Consider the following 14,941-nt stretch of genomic DNA (forward strand, 5'->3'; position numbering starts at 1 on the left):
AGGAGCAGCTCTCCCTTGGAGCAGTCCTGCTTGGAAGGACACTGGGACACTGGAACCTGCCTGCCACTGATAATGCTGTTTTTCAACAATACTTCCTCCTTTGCTTTGCAGCAGTGCAGAGCTGATACTCAGGTAGGTCAGAGGACGGGAATTGTCTCTCAGTGCTGCAGTTAACACAACACATGGAAGGAGCAGATTGTGCAATGTGAGCCAGCTCCTAAAGGCCATCTCACATGGAACTGAGCAGTTCAGATGGTAATGATTGTCTTAATGAGCATGTGATCTGTAATCAAATATAATCACTATTAACCGTTGGCACATCAGCAAAATACCCAAATGGCCTGTACACTTTCTCATTGCTTCTGCATTTAATTACACAGAAGGAATGTGGTTAATTAAAGGTCACTGTGGTAGTAGTTTCAGCTCCATGACTTCAGCACAGACACCCATCAGCTCTCAAGGACTTAAAGCACATCCAAGATTAGCAACAGGGATTCAGTGTCAGTGCTAACAGGTTAATGAGACCGGTAGAAGTAATGAGTAAACAAGAATTAAAGGAGACCATGTGAGGTTTCAGGTATCTGAGCCATTTCTGTGGTATCACATCCTTTTGCTGCTGTGTTTGTGTTCAGCAGTTGATGTGGGAGACTGTGATCTTTTCAGATCTTTCATGCAGCAAAGTGTGTCCTTGGTTCTGAATGTTCTGTTTTTCTTTCCAAGCCTATTCCTGGTGGAAGTAGTTCACCTGCAGCATTTGCCAGTTGCTGCCAGTCGGTCACAGCTCAGAAGTGGCCTCCTTTTTGCAGTGACAGAACAGGGCTGATCATGACCACTTGTATTCTGTCTAAATACAACTCTGACAGCCAGGGGATAGCTCTTGATCCAGCTATGAAGCCTGGCAGAGCCTCTGTAACAAAGCTAAATTGTTTCATATTTATCCCCTTCCAAAAGGTCTTAAAAAGTCAAGCAGCTGCCTTGAAAACACAGGTTAAAACATGAGAACTGCCAGCAGCGGTGTGTCAGCTCCTGCTCACCTCTTGGTATGCACCAGTGCACTCGTAGTAGTCCCGAGAAGGCAGGCCCAGCCCAGGCTGATCAATCTGTAAATGCAAATAAAAACTGAGAAGTGCTTAAGGGGAAGTGGCAGAGCATTATGCTGTTCTTTTGGTAACTACAGGTGCTGATGCTTCACTGGCCAAATTATTTTCTGGCCACAGGGGCGTTCCTCTCTCATGCTGTTGCCCACCTTTGACTATTTTCATTCTCATTAAATGTTTTGGTTTTCTTTTCAATCTTTTTCTTCTCCTGTTGCTGAACACTGCAAGGCACTGGTAGCCAGTGTGAAAATAGGTGAAGTACAGATGACAAAACAGCCCAGAGACAAGCTCGGCAGCTTCTGCATCCCTGAAATCCCTGCACGTGAAGTGCTCACGGCTCCATCCACCCAGTGACAGGAGAGATTAGCCCTTTGCTCCTCTCACTGCTGCATCCCAGCAGGCACCAGACTTCTCCTGCCTTGTCTGGATGTTCGAGTTTCAGAGATGACCTTTCTGTCTCTGTCATTCCCATCTCACTGACAGTAACAGTGTATGAGTGCACACAACAACCACGTCAGCTTGGAGAACAGACAGGGAACTGCAAACCCAGTCTCAGCTGAAAACTACATTAATTCACAAATTCATCTACAAAGTACTAAGGTCAAATTCAGATCACTGATCTTCCTCCTTGTTAACATTTATGTCTGTGCTTCCAGTTATCTGCTGCACTTTTATGATCAACATAAGGAAGGCAGACTTACGTGAATGATATGTGCTGTGGAATTTTTATCATCTGTTCCAACAAAAAAATTAATAAGGACCTTTTTTCCATATCTGGAGTTGAGCTGTGCAATAGCTGTCTCAGCTGTCCAAGCAGTACCTAAGCAAATGAAAGGTATAGTCAGTCTCTATTTTTGGTAAGCAATAAATTAAATAATTTAGATATTTTTACTTAAAGGAAATAAGCACAAGTTATCTTACCATAGGAAGCATTCCAGTTAGTTGTTGCTACAGGCCACTCAGACACATTTGGCAATAAACTAATTAAAGGCCTTCCACCTCTGCTATCAATGGCAGCTTTTGGAAAAAATAAAACAAGTTACCATGACATTTTAAACCCCACAAATGTTATATATTAAAATATGTATTATAATGAGTTCAGAACAATGAAGCTGAGAACTGTTTCCCCCATCACCACAGCAGCAGTTTGCTCTGATGTATGACTGTGCTTTTACATTTAATGTAAAAATGTTCCAGACACAAACAGCATATGCAGATCCTTGGGACCATGACATTGAAGTACTGTCTTTTTTTTTTCTCTCTGCTGATAGTTTGAAATAATAGTTTTGAAAAGTATTCCTACTGCTACAAAAACTATAAAAATGTGATTTAAGAAGCACTGCAAACAGTTTTACTGCTCTGTTCTCATGGCAGAGCCTGGTGTGCCAGGTAGCTTTCATCTCATGCCTGGTAACTTCTTCAAAAGAAGTTAATTCCCATTTAACTGAAAGGATTTGAGTTTATATATCTGCAGCAAATTAGTAACCAAAGAGTTACCTAAAGTAACTGAAGTTACCTAAAATACCTAAGGTAGTAAAGCAGGAGATACAATACCAATTTTACTGCTGACATTCTGATTGGACTCTATAGAATAGATACATTTTCATTTTCTTCGAGGATATCTGAGAAAGGATGCCCAGAACAGGATACAAGTGCAGCTGCCTGAGGCAGGGCCCCGTGAGCGCTGTGCAGGCATCCTGTGTGCAGTGGCCTCAGGGGACACTCACTTTCATTTATGCAGGACCTGTACAGAGTTTTTGCCTTCTGCACCGCTGGGATATCGCTGGTGCTGGGGGTGTCGAGGACATCTGAAACACACACAGCGAGTAATGGTCATTCCTGCTCCGTCCTGGTGGGTCCTGAGCAGCAGGGCTGGGCCAGGAGCGCTCTGTGTCTGTGGCCAGCTCCAGGGAGGCTGAGGGGAAAAGCTCTGGAGCTGAAAAGCCCTGCAGTGGCTGCAGTCTGTGTTAGTACGGGGGATGTAACCGATAGCAGATACTCGGTAGGTCACCCTGTGGGAAAGACAAACACTCTGACTTCTCAGGGACAGGTTTTAAGCAACCAGGCTATTGTGTGAAGACACAGCTGGCAAAACCAGGAGATAGGCCAAGGGGAAAAAAAAGGTATTTAGCCTGGAGAGAGCGGGTTGGAGAGCGTCACATGAGACCAGAGTGACTTCTTGGACTCTGTTATTTTCACCTGAAAAAAGGCATGGTGAACAATTTGATACTGTTGCTATGACAGGTAGCAAAAAGGCTTGCCTGGCTCTTTGGGATTTCTGATGGAATACAGATATGCAGGACATGGGCTGCCAGAGAGCAGCTTCCAGCATTTCAGCTGATGTGGATACAGCCAGACTTCCCTTTCCTCCTCCTCCTCCTCCTTCAGCTGCCTGGTGCTGTCGCTGGGGCAGGCTCAGGGTGGGGACTGCAGTTGTTCTGATCTGCAGATACCAGCAAGGGCAGGTCTGCTCAGCTCTGCTTCAGTGTCAGACACAGCAACACTCTTCCAGAACTCTCCAAGCAAACAGTTTGGGGCAGATTTGTCTTGAACCAAACACAAAAACCTGAAATATCTGGTAGTATTTTAAGCTTTGCTAGAAAACCACAACTTCTTAGGATAACACGTAAAGAAGAAACTTTATTTAGTCCCCAAACTCCACTGACCTTTTAAAACAACTTCTAGTTCGTCTCTCAAAATGTCAAAGTTGCTATAACGGGAGCTGGTCTCGGGGATGACGTTCCTCTTGAGCCACCCTCCGCAGGCGTACTGGTAGAAGTCGTGGCAGGGCCTGGCACTGGGGTCCATGTTCTCCAGGATCCGCGCGGCTGCGGGCACACAGAGAGCCTTTACAGAAACACACCAATGCACTTGGCTTCTCTCAAGAGGGAAGTCATAAATGCATTTAGTTTAGAATAGGCTCAAGCTTACTTGAATGTTCTAGACCAAACAAAGTTCTCATTGGCGAACAAGGAATTACTATTCCTGTGCTGACCACAACTTCCATACTTTCTAGTTGGCTGTGTTTACTGGCAGTAAACTGACAGATGTTCCTGCTCCCTGTGAGTGATCACTCAGCTCTAAATAAAATGTAGGATGTTTCATTTACCCTTCACTCACCCTTCTTTGTACTGAAATATGGTGAAAAGGGACATTAAAAGCACAAGACATAGCAGAGGTTAAGTATCCACTGTAATGGAATTTTGGTAATTACATGTGATTTAGACTCAACTGAATCCTGTCTATTGCAATAAAATACTGCCTTTGTTGCACTATTTCAGTTCTTGTCAGGAAAGGTTTTTTCCATTAATGCCTTCTGGAAGCTACACTCATTTTTAGACCTGCTCCACATTTTACTCTAGAACTGATACTGCTTCTTACTATCCCTTTGACCCTCTGGAGTGGCTTGTCCAAGACTGACCAGTCGTGACAGGGATTCTCAGTGAAATCCAAATCCCTGATGATAGCTTCCCAGCTGCTGTCCATAAACCCTCTGGGCTTTTCCCTGTACCTATTCCTATTCCACCCAGACTGCTTCTACCACCAGGGTGCCAGAACAGAGTGTCACAGAAAGGAGAGATCTTAGGAGTCAGGCAAGAGCTAGGGATACCTCTGAATTTCCCAGGATACTGAATATTCTTCCCATTTTTCTGACACTATTTTTAGTAAATTATGAGGCTTGTGATTTCAAGTGTTCATTCCTCCACATGGGCAAGTCAAATATTTATAGTTATTTTTCCAGTACTTTCAATATTTTCCATGTCTCCTGCGCTGGTGGAAATGGAGAGAGTCTGTGGTGTTGATTTGCCTGCCCCCATTTTTCTGCTGGCTTAGGAGTGCTCCATTCTAGGCCAACATCTGATGTTTTTACAACATTCCAGTGCCTGCAGGATGGAAATAGCCACGGACAGGTGAATTTTCAACCTCAGACTGCTTCAGTAGCATAAAACCCACTGTGGAAAGAGATGCAAAGTCTCCTAGCTGGTAGTTTTCCTTCTGAAGTCAATGGCTTCAGGGTGACTTCTATTTGAAGGGACACAGGATCATGCCAACAGCCAAGAGACTGGGAAATTCAGTCATGTTTTTACTAAGTGAGACACTTGCTGCAGCCCCAAGTGCTCTGGGATTGTGGAAGCTTTGGTTCTGGTTTCTGTCTTTTTTGCTCTGTTTCACTTAGGGGAAGGGGAGTGTTTTGAATGCTGCAGTTTATTCCTGTCCTAACTCCACCTATTTGCTGTGAAAGAGGAAAGTTGTAACTATTCCTAACATCTCCTATTTTAAGGGTATCCCTCTGAATCTCTCTGCCAGACCAGGGCAGCACCTGAAGGGCATCACTGTCCCTTGGATGACCTTGGAATGTGTCAGTCCAGCAGCACCGACTTTCCTAGGCAGGAGTGGACAGCCCAGCTGGCTCAGTCACAGCCCTGCCAAACACTTACAGAATGACAGAAACATCTGACACCAAGAAAACATGGCCCATATCCATTGACTTGTCACTTTGGAGAAAACCTCACAACAAAACCCAGGAGAAATCCACATCTTGCTTAAATCAGAGAGATCATTACCAGTGTGATACCAAACCTGGCTTGAACTGTGCAGCCGGGTTGCTCTGCTTGGAGGCAGCACCGGGGTGATCCCTCATGTCACTCAGGAATAATCATCTCTCGTAACTCTCCTGCCCAAGGTCCAGGCCAGCCAACATTAGCTATCCAACTTTTATCAGAACTTAAAGCTTAAATACTACAAAAGTACCAGAAAGAGCTCAGCTGTGGGAACTGTGGTTTTTCATGTAGGGCTGTGTGTAAAGTACATACACTAAATATGACCATGCAGAATACTCTCTTCAAGAGTGTTATTTGCACACCTGAGCCCCAAGATAACCATTCATTATTTGGCTGATACCACAGGTATTTTATAATTAAGGGAATGTGTTTATGTTATGAATATTTTGTTATTCTATCTCTAATCCAGGTGAATTCATACCTGTACGAATACAGGTAATACACAGTGTACTCTTCATTAGTGCTCAGTGTTGCTGTGACAAACCAGTGTTTGGCTTTGTTCCTACTGTCACTTGTTTACTCAGTTCTTACCTGTCACCAAGAATGTAGAGCTTCATATAGCTGTATATGATTAATGTAATGATTAATCTTATTGTGTACTCCTGACTGTCAGTTGTTGCTTTAATAGCTTACAAATAAAGTAGTATAAGCTGGCAAAGCAACCAGTGACCTGGGGAGGATTCAGGAGCAAAACAATGTGCTTATCTAGGTAAGAAACAGAGATCAAAATCCCCTGTTCCATCAGGCTGTGCTGCCTGAGCTCAGGGAAGTTAACAGAGTGTGTCAGCTCATCCAAAAAATGCTCAAATGTACAAACTGCATCATATCTTCCTGTGCTACACTGTAGAGGTCTCACAAATCCATGGATAACAGTGCCATGCAGTTACTGGTATTTTACCCAGGGTATAACCAATGAATTCTCATTACATTTTTTCTTCTTTATTTGTTCATTATTTGTTTTACTACATTTTTTTTTCTTCTGATCATTTATTTGCAGCTCTTCTCTCAAATGAACAATCAATTCTATCAGTATCTTCACTTTATCCCTTTCCAGAGGTTAAATGCTGTTAAAGCGTTTAACAGAAGCATAAAAGGGCAAAATTGTTCTGATTAATTAATTTAGGCATTTTTGCTACATTGTGCCTCATTGCTCCAAACTTCCTGCTTTTCCTTTTGGAGTTGGTCCATCATCAGATAGTCTGTCTGAACTCCCTTGTAGCAATGTGTATTTAGCTGAAAATGAGCATCAGCAGAGATTAAAAACAATCTGCTAGAGAACTAATTGGCTCATTTTCCAAACCACAGCATGAGCTTTCATGCTGGGAGAAGAACACCTTGGAAGAGGAAAGAAAAGACAGTGATGGCCACCTGAAATAAACCTTATGTCTGTCCCATGCTGATGACAGTCTGCAGTTCCTGGGATGAGGGGCTGCCCTGGGGCTTTCCCTGACTCCAGCAGGACTGGGGTGTGAGCAGCCTGGAGCCAGTAGTCCCATGGAAAGGGGACCAATATACTGATTTTCCTGTGCTGCTTCTGGTGTATCTGCAAATCTAAGTGGTGTCTGCAAATCAGAACCTTTTGGGAGTCTCCCTTGGGATGCTGTGTTCCTGGGACTCTTTAACAACTGCATTTGTTACTGAAGGATGAAGCAGATTGTCAGACTATAACAAACTGAATCTTTTGGACTTGGAGCATGACTTCGTAAGATTGACAAGATCATAGCACAAGAGTTTACTTTTGGAGAAGAACTATGCTAAGAAGATCGTGTGGGGTAGCAGACCCACACTTCCACGTGCCACTCTTGCCTGCAGTTACATGGGAGAATTCCATGTTTAAAAACACATATATTATTTTAAAACATATGTATTTTCATTCTTACCTGATTTGATACAGTCTGGCGTCTTACAAACCCCATCTAAAAGAGAATACAATCATAATCTTAATTCTTTACTCAATGTCAATATAATAAAATTTACTGTAAATATTTCCATTGACATATTATCTTACTGTACACTGCAATTTAATTGCCTGTACAGTAAGATAATATGAATGGACACATTACACTCAGTCAGGGAATATTTATAGGATCAGGCTCTAAAAATATCATCATCTTGAACCCTTCAGGGTAATTCAGTGCTAGTCACTCATCATGTGGAATTTTTGGAGTCATCAAAGGAAAATGTCCTATCAATTGGAGGTGGTCAAAATATTATTTTTATAACGAAGAAGCAATTTAGAGAAAAATAGCTCAAGGACTGAAGAGAATTACAAAGCCAGTTTGAATTTAGCAATACTTTACAATGACAAAAGGATTTTCAAGGAATTATATGAAAATTCTCAGACATTCACTCTGAAGTCTTCTGAACAAAATACAGGATTCAGAAACATGAAAATATTTCCTTTTGAGACTTAGAAAATAAAAGGTTTTTTCCCATAATGGCATTTTTCCATCCCATCATTGAACTACACTTCAATAAAAAGCTTAAACAAAACTATTAAGTACTTCAAAATTAAACAAAGCACTTAATTCCCAATATAAGGAAAAATTCTAGTTTGACACTAGATGGAAATTTTAGCTTCTCTGTATTATCTTTCCCAAAAATTATCAGGGTATTTCCACCTGAATGAAGTTATTTTGCTCTGGCTGCTGAAGCACAAAACCTCTCAGGATGACTGCACTCACTGAGAGTCCTTGCTGCAACAGCCAAAAAGGAAAAGAATAGGATTTTCATGCATCTCCAGGAACACAAAGGAAGGCCTGGAGTTTGGTTTTCTTCAGCAATGTTGAAATTTGTTGGGATTTTTGCTTACTGAGCATTAATTACAAACAGAAGTATTCCTAAGTCAGAACAAGCAGATGGTTTGTGTTTACCACAACTTTGCATGAACAAACGAATTTACTGAGTCCCAGTTGGAAAGACGCAGTTTCTGAGTTTTTCCAGCAACAAGGAGTGTGGATGCAGCTTTACATTTCAGGCAGCATCTCAAACCCTCCCCATTCCCGCGTGCCGCGGACTCACCATCGTACGTGGCGTACAGGGCGATCATGGTGATGGCCACGATGGCCAGCAACACCACCACCACGGCCAGCCCTATCTCCAGGCCACTCCATCCCAGTTTCTTCTTTGGTTTTGGAGTATTCATCTCAGTTATATCCATCTGGCTTTCCGACTTGCCCATAACCCAGCGTCTGGAATGGAAAAGGGAATATTCACTGAGCACTTACTCTGAGTCATGGGCTTGAAACCGGCTCCTCAAGTGCACTGGAACAAAGATGTTTTCTAGGTGAGTTTTCTGATTATTTGTAATACTGCTGGGCTGTCAGTCAGGAATGAAGAATCCTGCCCTCTGCCAGGCCTGTGCACACACACACACACACACACACACACACACACACACACGTACCATGCACTTCGTGTCATGGATCGAGAGCAGAAGTCTGGAGTTTCTTCACATGGAGGAGCTTCCTTCACACCACACAGAAAAGGAAGGCCAGCAAACCAAAACCTATTTTTAAAATGTATCTGTGAGGTTTAATCTTGTGTGAAGGTACAGGAGTTCACATGCAGTAAAAAGCAAGTCTCTTTGCTTGAATAAAAATTAACTTAACCTGCCAATTACTTATCTAATGCCAAAGGTCAAAATATGCCATTGTGCTTCGCTGTCACTTCTAAAATATTATGTAAGCAGTTCCTGACTACAGCTTTACAGCTGGCTCTAAAAATAGAAAAAGAAATCAGGCTCTGCTGGGAGCCTGTCAAACTCACACTGAAGACAGTGAGCCTTCACAGCAATTTTTAAAGAACTGTGAGCAGGGCTGTCTTTGGGGGTTAGAGCATTGGAAACAGGAGTCACGCAACGCCGCCGGCAGCGAGCTCACGCTCACTCGGGCAGCTCCTGCAGCAGGGTTGGAGACCCACTTTCTGTTGCTCTTCACAGGTAACTGGGCCACCTTTGCCGTGCTGCTCTGCTCTCCCTTCACCTGCTCCTACTTATCCAGGGCCAGACTTTCCTCCACCAGCTGAGATTCCAATCCCTACACACACAGCAATGTATTTCTCAGTATTTCACAATGAAAATCCCTGCCAGCATTTCCTGGGGCTCTTTACATGCACAGGCAGTACACACCCTTTCCATTCAATGGGAAAAAATATGAGAATTTCACTGGGATAAATAATGGAAACACTGCATTCACCAGACCCCTCACACAAAGGTCAACCTTCCTTACACCCTCTCCCCATAAGTCAGTGAGGGACCCTTCTCAGGCTCTGCATCCGGCCAAGTCTAAGACTCTGAGCTTCATTATTTTAAACTGGCTTAGCTGTTGCTGACTTGTGTCCATCCCAACTCAAACTCTCCTCAAATTTCTGCAGTCTCTCAGATCACCAGTCTTTGCTTTTCCACTGGACCTCCCTTTTCTGCCTGATTCACATTCCTTAGTTTCCAATAATCTCTTCCTTCCTCTGATGCCCACCTCCCCTAGAATGCAGCTCCTCTGCTGCAAGAACAGGTCCCTAAAGTGTATGTTTATTAATAAACTAAAGATGTCAAATAACGTGGTACTAGAGATGTAAGTACACTGTTCCTCTACAGAAACGAGAGGACATCTTATTTCTGTGTGTCTCATCTGCCCTTCTGTCACTACTCCCGGGACATCAGCTGCAGGAGGTGACTGACAGTGCCAGAGCTGCAGCTCTTGTGTGGAGGCTGGAATCCTGAGGTCTGCCCAGCCTCTGTCTTTCTGCACCTGCAGGGACCATCACTACTTTCACGTGCCCCTTGAGCTGCTGTTTTTCTCTGAAGAACAGGATTTTTGGTCAAATGAACCAATGGTCTCTGAGGCACAGGACTGAAATCCCACTGAAACGTGCAAAGGAGTGAGAAATCTGCCCTGCATTAGTAATGAGCTAGAAGTTCATAGGTAATAAAAAAGCAAATTAACCATTATCCCCTTCTCACTTCCAGATAAGCAGCAAGAAAATGTTATCTATATGGACTAAATACTGCCGAGTCCCCAGATCCTCTGAGTACTTGCAGCCTCAATGAACCGATGATGCTTATCTCCTGACTCTGGTGGTGGCTTTAAGCACTGAAAACAGTTCCGTAGAGCAGCAGGAAACACTGCACCTTTCATGTGCAAATATGTTCTTTGCAGTCATCTAAGTTTTTCCAAGGGAGCTAATCTTTCTGTTCCTGCACGAGCACTCCTCGTGTCTAAAGGCATCTGACTAATTTTTACTTCTAGTTATTTAGAGAGTTGAGACCATCTGCATTAAAAAACAGCAGGTAGAAGCTGCTTTATGTGCTACTGCTAGCACAGCGAAACTGTAGGAATAATTTAAGCAGATACAAGCCTCGGTACTGTGGTTTTCTTACACTTCTCCTGGTGCTTATGTGATCCCCTCTGCTCTGCCTCCTGATGCTTAGATGTTTCCACTGATCCTGATCTAGATGACACAGGGAGTTAATTAATGCAGTAGCTTTTGGTTTTGGGATGGGTTTGTTAAAATCGGTTTGTGGCTTACTTGGTTCCCAGCGTCGCGTCCACAGAAAATGTAGCATATCACGGGAATGCTTTTTTATTTCCATTAACTTGTGCAATCTTAACTTGTCCCATGCCGGCCGGGCAGTGCCATGGGGCATCGCCTGCACCTCTTCTGCCGCCCGGAGCCCGGCACAGCCCCGGAGCCCTGAGCCCTGCACAGCCCCGGAGCCCTGCAGAGCCCTGGAGCCCTGAGCCCTGCACAGCCCCGGAGCCCGGCACAGCCCCGGAGCCCTGATCCCGGCACAGCCCCGGAGCCCGGCACAGCCCCCGAGTCCGGCACAGCCCCGGAGCCCGGCACAGCCCCGGAGCCCTGATCCCGGCACAGCCCCGGAGCCCGGCACAGCCCCCGAGTCCGGCACAGCCCCCGAGTCCGGCACAGCCCCGGAGCCCGGCACATCCCCGGAGCCCTGATCCCGGCACAGCCCCGGAGCCCGGCACAGCCCCTGAGCCCTGATCCCGGCACAGCCCCGGAGCCCGGCACAGCCCCCGAGTCCGGCACAGCCCCGGAGCCCGGCACATCCCCGGAGCCCGGCACAGCACCCGAGCCCAGCACAGCTCCTCCGCTCTCCGAGCGCGGCTCCGGCCCCCGGGGAGGCGCTTTGGGCCGGCCCGGGCCGCCCTGAGCGGGGAGGGCGCTCGGCTCTGCCGCTGTCCGGGACGGCCCCGGACCCCGAGGGTGGCTCGGGGCGCTGCTCCCGGGGTGCGACCCCCGGCCGAGCCCGGCCCGCTCGGCCCCTCGACCCGAGGGGGAGCTGGCCTCAGACCCAGCGTCCCGGCTCAGGGAGCACCGCTCCCGGCTGGCAGCTCCCGGCTTGGGGAGCCGCGCGGGGCCCCGTCCGTCCGTCCGTCCCACCCGCTCCCGCAGCCCCGTCCCGCACTCACCCGCTGGTGCTCGCAGGGGTCCGGCCCCGGGGCCGCCTCGCACATCCCCGGGCGGCGCCGGGCGGAGGCGGCGGGGACGCCCCGAGCCGGCGGGTCCGCGCCCGCGGGGCCCGGGGGGAGGCGGCGCAGGCTGGGACCGGGGCTCAGGCTCGGGCTGGGGCTCGGCTCAGGCTGGCGGGGCTGTGCCGGGCAGCCGCCGGCGGGACTCAGCGCCCGCGGGCAGCGGCGGTGCCGCGGAGCGCCCGCATCGCCGGGACATCAGAGCCCGGGGCGCTCCCCGCTGCCCGCCGCTCGCCGCCGCCGATCAAAGGAGCCCTTGTCCGCCGGACGAGCAGTTCTCCGGCTGACCTGAAGGCTTCTTCCTCTTCGCGATCATAAAAATGGGATGGGGCAGGAAACAAACAAACAAGCCCCCCCGCACCTCGCCGAGCCTCCCCCGGCGCCGGGGCAGCGGCGGGGGCAGAGCGGCGGAGCGGGGCCGGGCGGGGCCGGTGCAGCGGCCCCAGCACCTGCCCGCCCGCGCCGCCTGCTCATCGCTCCCCAGGCGCTTCGGGAGAACGAGGGACAGGATGCACGGGGAAGGCTAGCGGCTGCATGTCTGCGACTCGCTTTCATGCACGCTCATCGCCTTTGTCAAATTAATGCAGTCACATACGGTCTACAAGATCTTACATCCTCCTTCACCGAGTGGTTTCTCCTCGGGAGGGAGATAGCTGTGACTTCTTGCGCAGAGAGGTAGCTCTGAGCTCTGTCTAAAGATTTCTCAGCAGACTGAGTATCAAAAGATGTTTGTTTCATTCTTACAAAGTTTCATTTTAATTGTTTCATTTTTACTAAGAGACTGACAAACATCAACAGCAGCAATATGAGTTGCCGTCATTCCTCTCACTCAAACCAGACACCACGCTGCTTTCTGGTGCATTCCTTTAGAGGTTTATTACCTCTGAGGCAGACATGGCAGGAATTTCTGAAATCTTTTATTACCAGCTACACACACTAAAATGTCTGCGGCTGGAGAGAGGTAACTTCCTCCTACCAAGAAAGGTGGAAACTGAATACCTGCTTCTTTATAGAAAGGTCCAGTGAGTGATCTGCGGGGCAGATGCAATGAAGAGGGGAAGATGAGCATTAGCTGTATAAATAAAGCACTTTTGCAAAATGGACCTCTGAAGAAGGAGGTTTTATTCACCAGAAAAACAATATAAATGTCAGAAATGGGCGAGTAAAAAATTTTAAAAGGTCTAGAGAACAAAAATACTGCAATTCCTTACAGAGAGGGGTGGGGGAAATGCTGATTATATCCTTTCCAGGATCAGTGTTCAAATTATTATAAAAATCTCACTTTCACCCTTTCCTGCAGTAATTCTTACAGAGTTCCAGTCCAATTCCTGGGACATGCCATGAGCTCCTACAGGTCTCTCCTGTCATCACCTGACGCCTTAAACAACAGCAAATTTCACCAAGCATTGTAAGAATAGAGGAGGCATTAAAAATACATGTGATTTTGTAACCAGGTGCCTGTTGCACAGCCTTCACTGCAACAAAACTTGGGAAGCGTGGGGTGATGTGAAACAGACTGAACTAAAACGGCAAAAAAAAAAGACTTGTTTCAAAAATTGTAGGTGAACAAAAAAAAGTAGAACTGCCTAATTCACTGCAAAAAGAGAGAAGAGGAAGAAGCTTTTCTGGCAATCTGTAAATAGCCCAAAGAGGACCAACGTACCTGACAGGCAGTGAGAGAGTTTCCACTCTTGCAGAGCCTCGTGCTTGGAAAGAGAGAGCAGACGTTGGTGACACAGGCTGTGAGAGGTGTGATCTGTGAGTCAGGCACTGAGATTCCTGCTTGGGCCTTTCCTAGGGAAAACTCCCAGCAAGTCAACAGTGTGATCTTCTTAACAATAATGTTATCAATGCTGCTTTGGGCAATCGGAGAAGAGAGGTTTGCAGTGGGACACAATGGTGAGGAGGGGTCTCTTCTTCTCCCAGATAACAAGTGATAGGACAAGAGGAAATGGCCTCAAGTTCTGCCAAGAGAGGTTTAGTTTGGATATTAGAGAGAATTTCTTCCCAGAAATGGTTGTCCAGCCCTGGCACAGCTGCTCAGGGCAGTGCTGGAGTCCCCATCCCTGGAGGGATTTCAAAGTTGTGTGGATGTGGCACTGGGGGACATGTTCATTGGTGGCTTTGGCAGTGCTGGGGGAATGGATGGTCTTAGAGAGCTTTTCCAACCTTCTCATTTTAGGGATGACAGACTATAGCTTCATTCTGCTAGTAGACATGCCCTGCAAATTCCTGAGGGCAAATCCCCAATGCCAGGACGACCCAAGGAGCAGGTGACCCTCGGATTGATTCCGGTTAAATGCTTCGTGTTTGCTTCCCTCTTATTCACCTTCCCCTGCTAGGACTGGGATTTCACCAAGGTAAGAAGCAAAAAGGCAAACCAACAACAGAGAGTTCACCCCACAACTGAAAGAAACAATGGAACCCTCTAATTTAGAGATAAGAGTAATTAGTTTTTCCTCAGCACCTTGCTGAAGTGTGCTGCTCTGATCTTACTGCTTGCAGTGAGAAGGAGCAGGGGAAGAGTCTGCAGCTTCATCCTTTAGGCACGAGTTTGGAGGGGTCTGGCACTGCTGCTCACAGGCTTCTCTGGACTTCTGAGGGACAACCACCAGGTTGAAACAAATACATGGTAAATTTATAGAACCAAATAACACTCAACATATCATTTACAGTCAGAAAATGAAAAAAAAGGGAGTTAATATGAAATAGCACACTGTTGTTAAATCTGTGTCCTTGGGAAAAAAAAATAAATTCTGCTCACTGCTAATTTGAGAAGAGATAGCAATACTTA

The 14,941-nt window shown here is 46.6% G+C and overlaps 1 protein-coding gene across 6 annotated transcripts in view; it reads right to left on the reverse strand.

Moving 5' to 3' along the window:
* Positions 1-14,082, reverse strand: part of MME (membrane metalloendopeptidase) — a 31,837-nt gene extending 17,755 nt beyond the window's left edge. The window contains exons 1-9 of one of the 6 annotated variants that reach the window (XM_086843903.1): positions 13,811-13,916; positions 9,066-9,167; positions 8,681-8,850; positions 7,540-7,575; positions 3,764-3,925; positions 2,825-2,905; positions 2,019-2,114; positions 1,799-1,917; positions 1,035-1,100 (exon numbers count right to left, since the gene is read on the reverse strand). In XM_086843903.1, the coding sequence (XP_086700029.1) occupies positions 1,035-1,100; positions 1,799-1,917; positions 2,019-2,114; positions 2,825-2,905; positions 3,764-3,925; positions 7,540-7,575; positions 8,681-8,840 (720 nt within the window). In that variant the 5' untranslated portion in view covers positions 8,841-8,850; positions 9,066-9,167; positions 13,811-13,916. The other 5 variants (XM_086843904.1, XM_086843902.1, XM_023932726.2 and 2 more) reach the window with 5 other exon arrangements.
* Between the last annotated feature and the right edge of the window lie 859 nt (positions 14,083-14,941).

This window comes from Cyanistes caeruleus, chromosome 10, assembly GCF_971803275.1.
Source record: "Cyanistes caeruleus chromosome 10, bCyaCae1.hap1.1, whole genome shotgun sequence".
NCBI lineage: Eukaryota > Metazoa > Chordata > Aves > Passeriformes > Paridae > Cyanistes > Cyanistes caeruleus.